This window comes from Camellia sinensis, chromosome 7, assembly GCF_055761805.1.
Source record: "Camellia sinensis isolate YWXY chromosome 7, ASM5576180v1, whole genome shotgun sequence".
Classification (NCBI taxonomy): domain Eukaryota; kingdom Viridiplantae; phylum Streptophyta; class Magnoliopsida; order Ericales; family Theaceae; genus Camellia; species Camellia sinensis.
Window position 1 is genome coordinate 189,381,580 of NC_138967.1, and position 13,708 is coordinate 189,395,287.

The 13,708-nt window shown below is 33.2% G+C and overlaps 1 protein-coding gene across 1 annotated transcript; it reads right to left on the reverse strand.

Annotated features, from left to right (window-relative positions):
• Positions 1-1,036: 1,036 nt before the first annotated feature.
• LOC114280111 (uncharacterized) lies at positions 1,037-7,705 on the reverse strand. The gene is made up of 5 exons (XM_028222452.2): positions 6,846-7,705; positions 4,035-4,191; positions 2,944-2,994; positions 2,750-2,842; positions 1,037-1,501 (listed from the first exon to the last, which is right to left on the reverse strand). Exons 1-5 carry the CDS (start codon positions 7,241-7,243, stop codon positions 1,442-1,444), a joined length of 759 nt encoding a protein of 252 aa, XP_028078253.2. The 5' UTR covers positions 7,244-7,705; the 3' UTR covers positions 1,037-1,441.
• Between the last annotated feature and the right edge of the window lie 6,003 nt (positions 7,706-13,708).

Sequence of the window (13,708 nt, forward strand, 5' to 3'; positions counted from 1 at the left end):
GTCAAAAAAAGGGTAAGCAAGTGGATATCACGCACTGGAGAAGAGGGGAGGCGAACATCGCCAGCGTTGACGTGGACGGGGAATTTATTGCCTCATCGTCCTCTGGGCATAAGGAAAATGCCAAGCTTCATGCAGTAAAGGCAGCTTTAGAGAAGTTGTCTCACTCTAACAGTGAGTTTATACTGATTAATTTGTGTTTGTCTAATGTGTTTCTATGTAAGTTAAAGCGCAATGTAAATGCATCTTTACGGGATCACCACCCACAAAGGCCGGTGCTGAAAAATTAGTCTGGAAAATTTTATACCAATTATATAGGATGTCCCAAAGCACATTTAAGTTACCTTACTGGTACATAACAGCTAATTGCTGTTTTCATTCTAATTGTTGCCTTGTTTTTATCTGTACATTGTGTGATTCTCTGTGAAACTGCTTGGAACGAAACAGGGGGTTGTTGTACCTCGATGGTTGTCAGTAGTGTTGTTGAAGCAAGATTGTTGTGATTTTGAAGCCTGAGGACTAGTTCCTGGAAAGCAATGAACCCTCCCCATTTGCAGCCGGATTTTTATATCCTCATAAGGAGATAAATTGTTGAGTGACCAACCAAGGCCTGAAAATCAGTGTTTCAGTGAAGTGTCGGTAAGATTGGAAGTGGAATACGTGATAATGAACAAAGGGAAAATGATTTTGTTGAATTTGTGGAATAGGTTGAGAAGCCTAGGGCTGAGACATTGTGGGCACAATGACAAACTAGAGGTGATGTTTGGGGAGATTTTTTATTTACACAAATTTCAATTTCTCAGTTTATACACTTGAAATTTTTCACACCCTTAGTTTGAAAACCTAGTACCAAACAAAAACTCATGATTGGATATGAACTACTAAACCAACAGAAATATGGTATTTACTAATGGCCTTGATCATTTTGCTTGATGTTATTGTAATAAAATTTTTATTCATTATGTGTCAACAAAGAGAGAATAATGTTTGAAAATAGAATGATCCATTTTCCTGAAATATCCTCTGTAAAGCATTCAAATTGCTCTAAAAACTCATATGTCCTTCAAATATATGTTTCCTCAATCATTGTAATATTTAACATTCTAACTCCATCAGTCTAATCACTCAACAAACAGATATGGTAACACCATCAAACTATCAGAAAGTACAGAGATGGGGAACTTCTGGGGTTCCAAATCATTTTTAAATATCAAACACGGCATAAATTCGATAAACCTTGAAAATCAATTTATACACAGAAAAGCAAACCAAGACCAGAAACAAGAAAACAAGCTTTCAGTCATTACAATCTCAAACACAGACAGGTCTCCCACGTTTTCTTTTGATTTCGTGGAAGGTTTAGCTGCGATGTGACCTCCACAATTGAAAAGCTCGAAAGCCTCTTGAAGATTTGGTAATTGAGAAGCAATAACTGCACCATCCCTTAACTGGAGCTTTTCATGACGTATGCTACTATACATCCTAATATAGCACCTGCTGTTACCTGCAACAATTTCGATGAAAAAAAAAAAAGAAGAGTTTTCATAAGGACATGAAGAAATTCTAGGATTTTCATTTTTGTAAAAAGAAGAAAAATTCAGCCAACACAATAAATAATGATCATCATAATTATTCTTTTGTGTGTAAGCAACTATTATCAAGTGTATAAGGTAAGCATATTGAACTACTTCAGATAATGAAAGACTTGTCTTTAAGCATTTATTTGAAAATTTCAAGAAGCCATAGTTGTAGAACTTCAAATAATTATCTTGCTTTGAACAAAGGTAAGAGCAACTTTAATACTTTGACAGAATAATCTTTTCATCAGAATGGCATTTGATGAAGGTAATTAAATATTGCTAAGGCTAAGTTTGGATGATAGTCTTTTGGGGGGGGGGGGATGTGATTCCGGGTCCCTATGATTCCACCATTTGGAATGGACTGCAATAGGAAAAGTGATTCACAATTACCTACTTCAGTAAGAATCTGATTTTCCCCACTTCCTCTTGGAAATCTCACATTAGAAGAATGTTACCCATTTAAGAGTAAAACATAATAATTGGGCCACAACATATATTTAAATTTTTATCATTTTCCCATGGCAGATTCCTAACGATTATTACTAGTACTAAGTTCCCATTTCCCTCAAGATTCCTGCTATCCAAACATAGCCTAAGAGTAAAACATAATAATTGGGCCCACACTGTTTAAATTTCTATAATTTTTCCCATGGTTGATTCCTAATGAAACCAAAGGCCTGAATAATATTGATACGGAAATTTTATTACTAGTACTAAGTTCTCATTCCCCTCAAGATTCTGCTGTCCAAACATAGCCTAAGAGCATCGCACCACATCTTGGTCCAACAATGCCAGTAACGTAGTTTGAGTTGAAAACCCCAGAAATGTCATGCGGATGAACAAGATCCCATTATCAACCATAATTACATTCAACCAATAAAACAAGCCTGATCTCCAGTTTTGGTAATTTATCATACTTCATTACAGGAGTTACAGTAGATCTACAAAAGAAGCAACATATCTAGCACCAAATTGACAAAAAAAAAAAGCTCACATTCATATTAAAGGCTTAAAACAATGGTCCCATGTCACATGGTGTCTTATGCAACAAAAAATGCATCATTATACATAATGAGCAAGCTTAAACAAACTCCATCAAAGAGAGAGACATGAGAATAGAAAAATCTCTAACTATTCCAAGGCACTCCAACAGGATAAGCATGATTATATACCTGAAGTGGAGTATGACCAAGTGAGTCTCGCAATGGTTTAACACTAGAGACGGGGTGTTCAGGAGGCAGCTCACACACAATTTGATTCAATAACTGTAATAAGCATCATATACACAAACTATCAAGAAATGAATGACAGAGAAAAATGTACATAATCTTGGAATGAAAAGTCTATGATCATGAAGAGATGTTACTTCAGCTTGCCGACCAGCATGAAGTCTAACGCCAGTTGCATCATACATTACCTGTAGGAAACCAAACTCAAAATGAATGCACGTAAAGAGAGACATAACACAACATTAAATCACCAAATGCTATTCAAACATATCTGCCTGCTCATGACATGGAGAGACGGTGCATATAATTAACATAGAGCCCCGTTGGAACCCATAGTCCAAAAGTCATTCTTGGAAAACTACCCTTGAGACTGAATTGACTAATATTTGTTGGATTTTTAATGTAAAAATACATGGTATAGAAACATGATAGACATCAACCTGGGAGACCTTTTTTCTCATTTAAATCAATGCAACTTTTTGGTTCAATATGGTAAAGCTAATCAACCAATTCCAGCCAACCAGGGCCTAGTAGTCTGAATGTCGTTCTTTAAAAACTGTTACTATTATACCACAAAATTATCTGAAGATTTCAATCACAAAAATCAAATTTATGTACTATTTCCAAAGGGCCCTAGTGGCTAAGGCCTGGGGCCTGGGGGTGTGCTCCCTCCATGGTCTCAGTTTTGAAACCTCCTAGCTGCAAACAATTTCTTGGGGCCAGTCATTATGGGGCTTTGAGCGGGCTTTAATCGGACCCTCCGTCAGTGGACGGTGGCATTGGTTCCCCGCATTAGTTGGTGGTCCACTGGGCCAGATACCGAGTTATAAAAAAACATGATTAAATCCAATTATGAGCAATTACAAATAATGTCTCCAAGAAATAGCACAGGAGTATTACAAGGATTATATTTTTTGACGAAACGTATCTTACTAGAAGAAAGACATTAATAGTCAATGGATATAATAGAACTTCCATATTTTCTTAGCTAGACCAATAATAATCTACTTCTATAAATAAAAAGGGAGAAGGCCAGATAATAAAATTTCACTTACCAAAATAATAACTTGAGCATTTCATAAATTTCGACATAAAGCAACAGAAAATTAAAAAAGAGTGTATGATTAGTTTGTTCCATGCAATTCATATGGCAAAAATAAGCATGACTGCCTGAGCAAGCAAATGCAATACAAAAGAATGAGGAAGACCTGGTTTAAAAAGTACATACAACACACGCCAAAACAACGGCAATGGCAAATGCAGCTCCTCCAGTTCCTTCTTGTAAACCAACAGCCATTGCAAGAGCTGTAACAGTTGCTGAATGTGATGATGGCATTCCACCCGAAGCAACCATCCTTCTAGAATCCCACCTCTTCTCCTTGATCCTGCACATCTATGTGCACATATTACAAACAAGCAAAGCAAAACAAGAATAAATCAACGGCTATTTACAACTTCTGGAAAGCGTAGATTCTCAAAAAAATAAGAAACACGATTGATTCAAAAAATTGGACATACCATGTTAATCTGAGCATTCTAACATAAAACAAGGATATAAAATTAAAACGGAACTAAAATTACTTGTATTGATGATTTTCTAACATTAGATATATCAAATTTTTTAAGGGCCACTCACACAAATTGCATCAATGCACTTCACCAAAAGGCATCTCCTCACTTTCCTATCCAACTCGCAGATAAAGAGATTTATGGATGGCATGCATCCCTAACCCTCTCTCTCCCACATGGAAGTGTTGTAAACCGTCTAGTTATACTTGGTAATTAATGTGATCATAGAGAATGTCCACAACTCTCTTTCTGACTAGCAAAACTTCACTCCTACATTTATTCCTTTCACAGTAACTAAACTTCACCAATACAATTGAACTTATCTTTCAATTCCCCCCAAAAAATACTCAATAATAGTTTCATATGGAACTAATTTCCTACATCTGGAATACTAACTTGTTACAAGACACTAGTGCACTATAGCAGGCATAGTTTTGAAAACCAAACCGGTGAGCGAACCGGAAAAGGGACCGGATGGACGAATCACCGGTTCAATCATCAGGTCAAAGCGGTTGAACTATGACATCATAATTAATATTATATAATTAAAAACATAATTCTAAATTATAAATCAATAAAATTATATATAATTACTGAAATAATAAAAAAAAAAAGTGTTGCATAATATATTATATACTAATAATATTTAATAAAGTCATAATTGATTAAAAAAAAAGTCACTAGTTTTAATAAAATTAAAAAAATTTAACATTCCCTCCAAACAAATTGATTGAATGCTAGATTTAGTTTTGGAGAGAAATAAAAATTTTCACTCTCCCTTCAATCAAATATGATTTAAACAATTTAATTGAATCCCACATTGAATTTTTAAGTTTTCTTTGAATAATTATTTCCTATAAATAGGAATAGACTTTCACAATTTATTCAAGCTTCCAATGAGACGACTCCTCATGAGAGGAGACTCTTGAAGTATTTTTAGTCAAAATTTTGATATATATATATATATATATATATAAAAGAAAGAAAGAAAAGAAAATTAAAAATTTTAAAAAAAAAACAGGTTGGTTGAGAACCGGGACCGGTTCGTTAGTTCTACCGGTTGAACCACCGTTTTTCCAGTTTTTGCAAACAATGCCGGTTTTTTTGCCTAATCCGGTTTTTGTGGGTCATCCAGACTGAAACTAGGTCCGGTCACCGGTTCTACCAGCTAAACCAGCTGGTCCGGTCCGGGTTTTAAAACATTGATAGCAGGTAAAGCATGTCAATGGAAACAAACAACACATGCTTGAGTTCGAGTCTCATGTTTCCTCATCAATGACAAACTTTAGCACCTACATATGTGTGCACGCAGGCGCTTAGCTCTAGTATATACAGATAAAGTAATGGTTATTATAAAGTTTTAGTGCCACCTTGAGAACATAACTTTCACGATGGCAATTTAGGAAGGAAAAAAAAAAAAAAAAAAGTTCAGTATTAGTGCATGTGAAATACATGCACCAAATCATCACCTCTTACCCCATGAAAATCTCTTAAATTAGGGAAGTAGACAACTTACTCAATTAGACATGTGAAAAATATGAGTTGTTCAAATAGGAAAGTAGATATCAAGTTTCCGATATAAGGGCGTTATATTTACTTTGTCCTGGTGTTTTTTTACAAACACTCACAAGGATCACTTGTAAATTGTAATTCTCTAAGCATTCTTAACGTCCTTTTTTGAGCATCATTCTCATGGAACATATAAATGGACATATCCCTCATTATTGGCTGCATTTCCTTCAAAACACGTACTCCTCTTTGATACCCCTGTTTCCAGCATTCAATGTCACCATATGCTTAACCAATTTGGCAGGAACCAGTACATACATTGCCATTTCAACACAATAGCCGATATGAAAGAGGGCACTCTAACAATTAACTCCATAGAGAACCTAACTCATAAGAATTGACATTTATAACTCAACAAGACTTTGTCCCAATATATTTATCTCAATAAGATACGTGTACGAAATGTATATATCTTAATCATATCACTTCTTAAGATCACAATCTTATGCTAAAATACAATTGAGGGATTCAGGTTGAAAAAGCTTTCCTTGCTCATAAATGGTGTCAGTTTAATCCAATAGTTGTGTTTTATATAAAACTTTTTGGATTCTTCTGAATCATCTCAATGGTTTTCTTTTTTTTTTTTTTTTGGGGGGGGGGGGGGGGGGGTGGTTAAATTTTTTGAGATAGCCTTTGATGAACCTAAAGCGGTCACCTTTGATACTTAAAATTACAAAATTTGGAGCAAAAGATTTCGAAGGCTAAAAAAATATTCAACTACGAAACCAACAAAAACACCTAATCCCTGAGAATTAGAATTAATCACATCACTAATGGCAAATCTAAAGCTTTACAACAATCTAATTAAAGCCAAATTAAGACATGAAATCATAATTTCAACCAAAATCCCTATAAAGATAAGCCAGATACAAAATCACAAAGCGTTCTTCCGAGATCTTACCAGGTGGTGAAGGGCTTGAGAAACTGAGCGAGAGCACAGGCGAGAAACGCAGAGAGGAGAGGGAGGTTCCACGGCCCAACGGACGGCTCTGATGAGTACGATCGAAGACTCGACGACGCATCAGCCGCCGTAATCACCTCATCCATTGAAGAGAGAGAGAGAGATCGTCGGGTTTTGCGATGAGGTTTCGCCGCCGCTACGCCGTCGTGATGGTGATGGTGGTGGCGGTGGTGGTCGTTGGAATTGGATCCAAATCTGTGGGGTGATGGGGGTGGCGACGTCGATGGGGATGGGGATTGGGATTGGGGTGGCGGTGGATCCCACAGGGCCAATTGCTTGGAACTAACGACAAAGGATTTGTGGAGTGCTTGGAGGTTTGCATTATTGAAAAATGGCATTTATTTTAAATGTGTTAGCGTGGTGTAAATCAAATTGATGGATTTGTGCGATAAAAATTAAATTGATATAATATAAAATTTATATATAAAATTAATTTGAGTTATTAATTTTTTTTTTTTAGATGAATTTTGAGTTGATAAGTATAAGCTTATAGTATTGATTACCCAGTTTTGAAAATGGATTTTTGAATTTTTTTAAGGTTCAAATTTATTTAAAAAATAAAATAAATTAAAATAATTAATAATATGAAATGTCACATACATAATTATTTTATTTTTTTTTCATAAATATTATATCTAATTAAAAAAAAATTAATCATCTTTCTAAACACAAAAATTTCAACCTTTTAAAATAGAAAACTTATCAAATGAGGCCATTATTATCAACTTGTTGAAATTACATTTTTATCCATGTCACTTTGGATCTAATCACCACCTGCTCCCTCCAATTAATGTTTTGTTACTTCTTCATTATGTTTCTTATTATTTATATAATGTAAATATTTAGAGTGAGTCTAGAGTTTTTTACAAAATAATAATAATTTATTTTCCTTTTTTTTTTCAATTTTTAGGTCCATATTAGATAGATGAATATCAAAAGTAATTAGTGTTTGTGGTTTTAATTTTCTGAATTTAATATTTTTAGAAATTGAGAATATTTTTAAAATTTTAAATATTTTTTTTACTTTTTTAGATTTACCTTACTTAAATGTATCTAAAAAATAAAATATTTGTAAAAAAATATTTTAAAAAATTAATAATACACAAAAATATAAAAAATGTATTAAATTCTCATTTTTTTTATTATATATTTTTGGTATTTATTTAATTTTCTAAAGATTTTTTTCACAAATATTATACTTTTTCAGTGTATTTATGTTAGGTGTATCTAAAAATTAAAAAAAATTCCTAGAATATTAAAAAAATTCAGTGAAAACAAAAAAATACAAAAAATAAAAAATTTCAATTTTCTGAAAAGTAATTCCTAAAAATTCAAACCAAACAAGAAAGTTTTGAAAAAATTCACTAAAGATTATAAAAATAAAATAAAAAAAAAAAAAGAGGGCTAATTACAAAAAAACCCCAAGATTTCATATGTTTTTCAATTTAAACACCAGAGTTTCAATTTCGACAAATTAAATCAGGTAGTTTCATCCGTATTTCAATGTGAAACCTCTGTCCATCTCCATCTCACTTAATCTTTTTCCTTTTTTCAGATTCAAACTTATATGTTCAAACCCCTGTATCTCTTTCATTGTTACTCCGTTTCATTTTATTTTCACGTCGTTGGATTCACTTCATGGTTTAGTTTTCATTCCACCCAGCATACGCCTTGTTCTACCTCTAGTTGAATTTTTTTTTTTTTTCAGATTCAAACTCATATGTTTAAATCCTTATTTTCATGTCGTTAGACTCACCTCATAGCCTAATTTTCATTCCACCCCTTATACGTCTTGCTCCACCTCTTTTTGTATGTCATCAGAGTTTCAAAAGTTAGCCAAAAATAATATTTTTATCTCTTTTTCTTTTCTTTTTTTTTTTCCTACTGCTATCATGACAATATTCTTAGCAACGGAGATGTAATGGATGATATTTGATTGGAAACCAAGATGCCTTGACATGCTCACCGACCCATTTGTTTTTAATTTTTGTAGATAGTTGTATACCTATCACCACTCAACGGCATCGCCATCATTACTACAACCACCTCATCTGGCAAATAATGATAATGAAGCAATAGTTGTAGCAGCAAAAGCAAGCCAAAAGGAGAAAGAGGAAGAAAATAAATAAATAAATAAATAAAAGAGAAAAATCTTATTTTTGGCCAACTTTTGGAGTTCAATGGCATGCAAAAATAGGTGAAATAAGGCGTATGAGGGGTGGAATAAAAATTAGGCCATGAGGTAAATCTAATGATGTGAAAATAAGGCAAAGTAGAGTTATGACGAAGGAGATATAAGGGCTTGAACATGTGAGTTTGAATTTGAAAATTATAACCAAAGAAAGAAAAAAAAATCACCAATTTTCGAAGCTCCATCAGCAAGCACAAAGAGATGGAATAAGGTGCATGAGGAGTAGAATGAAAATTAGGTCATCAAGTAAATCTAATGATGTAAATTTATGGCGTAGGAGATATAAGAGCTTAAATATATGAGTTTGAATCTGAAAATTTTGTCCAAAGAGAGAAAAAAAAATTTGGCCAACTTTCGAAGCTCTAACGGCATGTAAAAGAGGTGGAACAAGGTATATGAGAGGTGAAATAAAAATTAGGCCATGAGGTGAATCTAACGACACAAAAATGAGACGAAATAGAGTTACAACGAGAGAGATACAATGGTTTGAATATGTGGGTTTGAATCTGAAAGAAAGAAAAAGAAGAAGTGAGACGGAGATGGATGGAAGGCTCACATTGAAATACAGATGAAACTCTAGTATTTAATTTGTTGAAATTGAAACTTGGGGATTTTAATTTTTGACATCTCTAACCTTATTCAATCGATAAAGTAATGCGTTGATTCATCTATTTAATTCGTATTCAATTTGACTCAATTTATTTAATTCTGTTTATTAAATAAATAGATTTGAATGGATTGTTTTAAATGCATAATTCATTTTGATTTATCCAAACCCATTTGAATTTGTCACGTGAATCTAAAACACCATGCAGTTAGTTACATGTCTGTCTAATGAAATTTTATGATTTGTTTACTATATCTTTTATTTTTCACATATAAACATTTAGTCCCTTTTAATTGGACGAGCAAGGACCAACATGATATTTCTGACAAAATAATTACTCCATATTAATGGGTTGTTAGTTCAAAATATATATCTATATATATATTAATGGGTTGTTTGAATGAAGAGATTTTGATAATAAAAATTATTAAATGTGATATTGTTCTATACCAATTATTGGAGAAGTTATTCTATGGTCTAAATTCAAGTGGTATCCATATACATTATCATTGATTAATATAGTGAGTCTTATTATTATTATTATTATTATTTTGTTAGATTGTGAAAAAAATAAAAAATAAAAACGTGTCAATTTTTGAATTGTATGATGCAATGGTGCTGAATATTTCAATCAATTAGGACACTAGACTACATGACAATCTCTCAAAATCACCTAACAATTATTTGAAAATGGGCCTTAGCCTAATAATCGTTTGTTTGACTTATTTTGACAAAAAACAAAAATCACATGAAAGTTATGTAATGAATTAAAAATGATTTTTTTTTAATTTTTTTTTTATACATCTCGTAATATGAAACTGAGTGAATCTTTTAGGGAGAATTTGATGTGTAACATGAATGTCAAATCTTTTAATAAAGTATAATACTACTGATCAATTGAGATAGTTCTAATTATTTAAGTGTTTTTAACCAAATATTCAAATTTAAAGATATCAATTTTATTTATTGTCTTATATCTTTAAAAATAAAAATTTAACCAGACATTCAAATAAAGATTTTATTCTTTCTACATTCTCTATAGAAAATTTTTAAAAGCAATATATTTATAATAAAAATATATATAATTGAGGGGAGTTTATGGATTGATAAATGAGGGAGGAAAAAGTGATATAAAATTTGATGAGTTCTTAGTTTATTAATATGATTTTTTTCATATTTCTTTTTTTTCACTTTAAAAGTAAAAGATACTATTTTATTGTAAAACTTGCCTTGTAGAATAATAAATAAATTAGAAAAAAAAAAATAATGTTGAATGTCATTATGACATTTTGATTTAATTGCAAGTTTTGCATCAATTTATATACCAACAATTTCTATCAAAAAATAATAAAGAAATAAAGTATTGGTATAGACACATCTTTTTACACCGTTTAACCACAATAAAAATGGACCCCATTTCATGCTTGCTAGATCAAATGGGAACATGGAAATTGAAAAGGGCTGATAAAGCTAGTAAATTTTTTTTATTTGACGAGGGACCAATTTGAATTTCATCTGTCTCACATCAGTACTCCTATAAACATTTTGTGGTTCAGGATGTAGACCCCAAAAATTAAAAATAAAAATAAAAATAATTTAGGATTATCTTTTTTTTGACAGCACCACTAATAGCTTATGTTAAGGTTTGTGTTGTGAATGTTGGAAAAAATGATTTTTTTGGTGATTTTAATGTGAAATTAAAGTAGGTTCTAATCATTGGTTGATGTGAGATTAAATGTGTTTATATTCTTTATAATAAGATTTTTACACTACAAAAAGAATGACAAAAAACCATTGAAAATTGTCTCATAAAGACGGCTTTATGAATGAGGTATTGGGAATTGTGTATAACTACCAATCCCATATTGATTGTAGAGAAAAGCTTTAACGTATATTTAAACCTCAAGATTTTGATAAAAGTATAAGCCCTTTGGGGCATTCAAATTTTCTGAAGGAATGGAGTTATAGATGCTTCAAGAATGGACTTGGGCCAAGACTATGATCCAATTTGGTTATGGAAAAATTGTCACGCGCGCGCGCTGCCCTCCCGGACCGGGTCGTGGATCTTGGGCTAGAGGCTTGGGTTAGTGTAAACATCCCATTTTTGACCGCCCATAAGATTTGGGCGCCTCAAGTTAATCACTTAATGATGAAAGTTATACTGTGCAAATGTTCGATTTCTTCAACAAGAAGAGCTTCTAAATCTTAACTTTACATCCCATTTTGACCAAAACTATTTTAGATCTTAAAACCCTCTTTTTCAAAAAATTTTGAAAATGTTTCTACGATGTTTCGAGACTCACATTTCGTTAAAAATTGTACTTTTTAGAAAACCAAGTAAGGATAAAGTGAAAATAAATGGAAGAGAGGTGAACTCTTTGAAAAATCTTTAAAACCTCTTATGTATAGGTTTGGAGTTGAAGAAAATTGGAGGAGAGGGAAAAAAACTAGTTGAGGAAGTGGTTGAGCATGAAACTGTTAAGAGAGAATTGAGCAGCCTTCACTAAATCAAGCCTATCTCTTCGTGCACTTAGACTTTAGTTGTGAGGCCACCACCATTGGAAAGTGGACTTCTAAGGCTTCAATTTAGAGTCAAGAATCTCTTAAAGCCGAGTCCGAATGAGGGAAATATGGCAATTTGAAGTTAGGAATCAATCTGATGACTATTTCAAACTATGACAAGATGCTCACCCTTGTGCAGGATTGCATGAAACCTCTTGTTTAAAATAGTGAACTCTAGATCTTGTCAAAACAAGGACAAGGTAACCCTACCCTACTACCTCTTAGGGGCGTTTTGGCTCTCTTTACTGGGTATGTGCTTTGCAGTGAAACTGTACAGGGGTGCTTTATATTAGTGGTATAATTGGTATCTATTTTGGGGTAGCATTTAGTGTGGAGTACAGTCACTCAACTGTGATCATATCTGTTCTAGTGAAATTGGGCTAAAGTGCTGTCTGTTTTCTCTTTTGCTAGGTAGTCATGGAACCATAGCTTCAGAAGGCTCCGATATTGTCACGACCCAAACCCGCCCCTATGGGTTTAGCACCGTAACCGGCCAGTAATCTGAGATTACCGAAGGCCTGCATAAGAGTCAAACAATAATACAGAGTACATAGGCTGGCGTAAGCCAAAACAGTAAATAGACAATGTCCAATGAGCTGTGACAGTCTGTATGCAAAAAGACTTTTCATGTAGATTCACATTCAGAAACAAAACAGTATGTGCAATATATACAATCATTCAAGACATACTAGAACAGTATAGTACAGTAACATTCAGTCTATACAGATTATAAACAAAAAGGGGAAATCTAAAAATCCCTAAACAGCCTCAGCTTGAACAGATCAGGAACCTCGAAGTGAGGCACAAAGGTTGGCTTGACAAAACCGGAGTTTACCCTGACGCTTCTAGCAATGGTTCGGTGCCTGTACACCTACATATATCTATGAGTAGTGAGCTAAAGCCCAGTAAATAACATAATGCGTAAAGAGGTTAAGAATGAATGTCCTTTCAGTATTGAAAACAGTCAATTGATTCAGTGTATCAGTCATTCAGTCATAACAGTCATATGTGGTACATCCATTAGCAGAATAGTACAGTAAACAGTAGGTCTTGAAAGACCGAACAGTCAATGATGGCCATCAGTAATGGTTCCAAATATCGGAACCGATAGAGATCTCTATAACAGTAGCAGTAACAGTAACAGTAACAGTAGTTGCTAAGGATGCCACAGTACAGTTCAGAATAGAGGACAAACATTCATTCAGTTAACAGTAAACAGTTCAGAAAATAGTTCAATTGATCATTCAGAAAATATTCATTTTCGAACATATCTTTACAACATTGTTACTCATAGAGTTCTGAGCTACAGATAAGCTAGAGCGCGTCTCCGGATGCCAACCCTACACAGTTACAAAATGAACACACACTAAGCTACATAGTTGGGAAAAATAGCAACTTAATCCCTATCTTCACTCGGTGCGGTTCTACATCAATATCCTCATT

What these genes read in the sequence shown, in the direction of transcription:
- LOC114280111 (XM_028222452.2), bottom strand. Translation starts at nt 7,243, where the DNA reads ATGCCATTTTTCAATAATGCAAACCTCCAAGCACTCCACAAATCCTTT. An exon ending in CTCAAGCCCTTCACCACCTG is followed by an intron (nt 4,192 to 6,845) that starts GTAAGATCTCGG and finishes ATAGATGTGCAG; the next exon opens with GATCAAGGAGAAGAGGTGGG. An exon ending in CCGTTGTTTTGGCGTGTGTT is followed by an intron (nt 2,995 to 4,034) that starts GTATGTACTTTT and finishes GGTTTCCTACAG; the next exon opens with GTAATGTATGATGCAACTGG.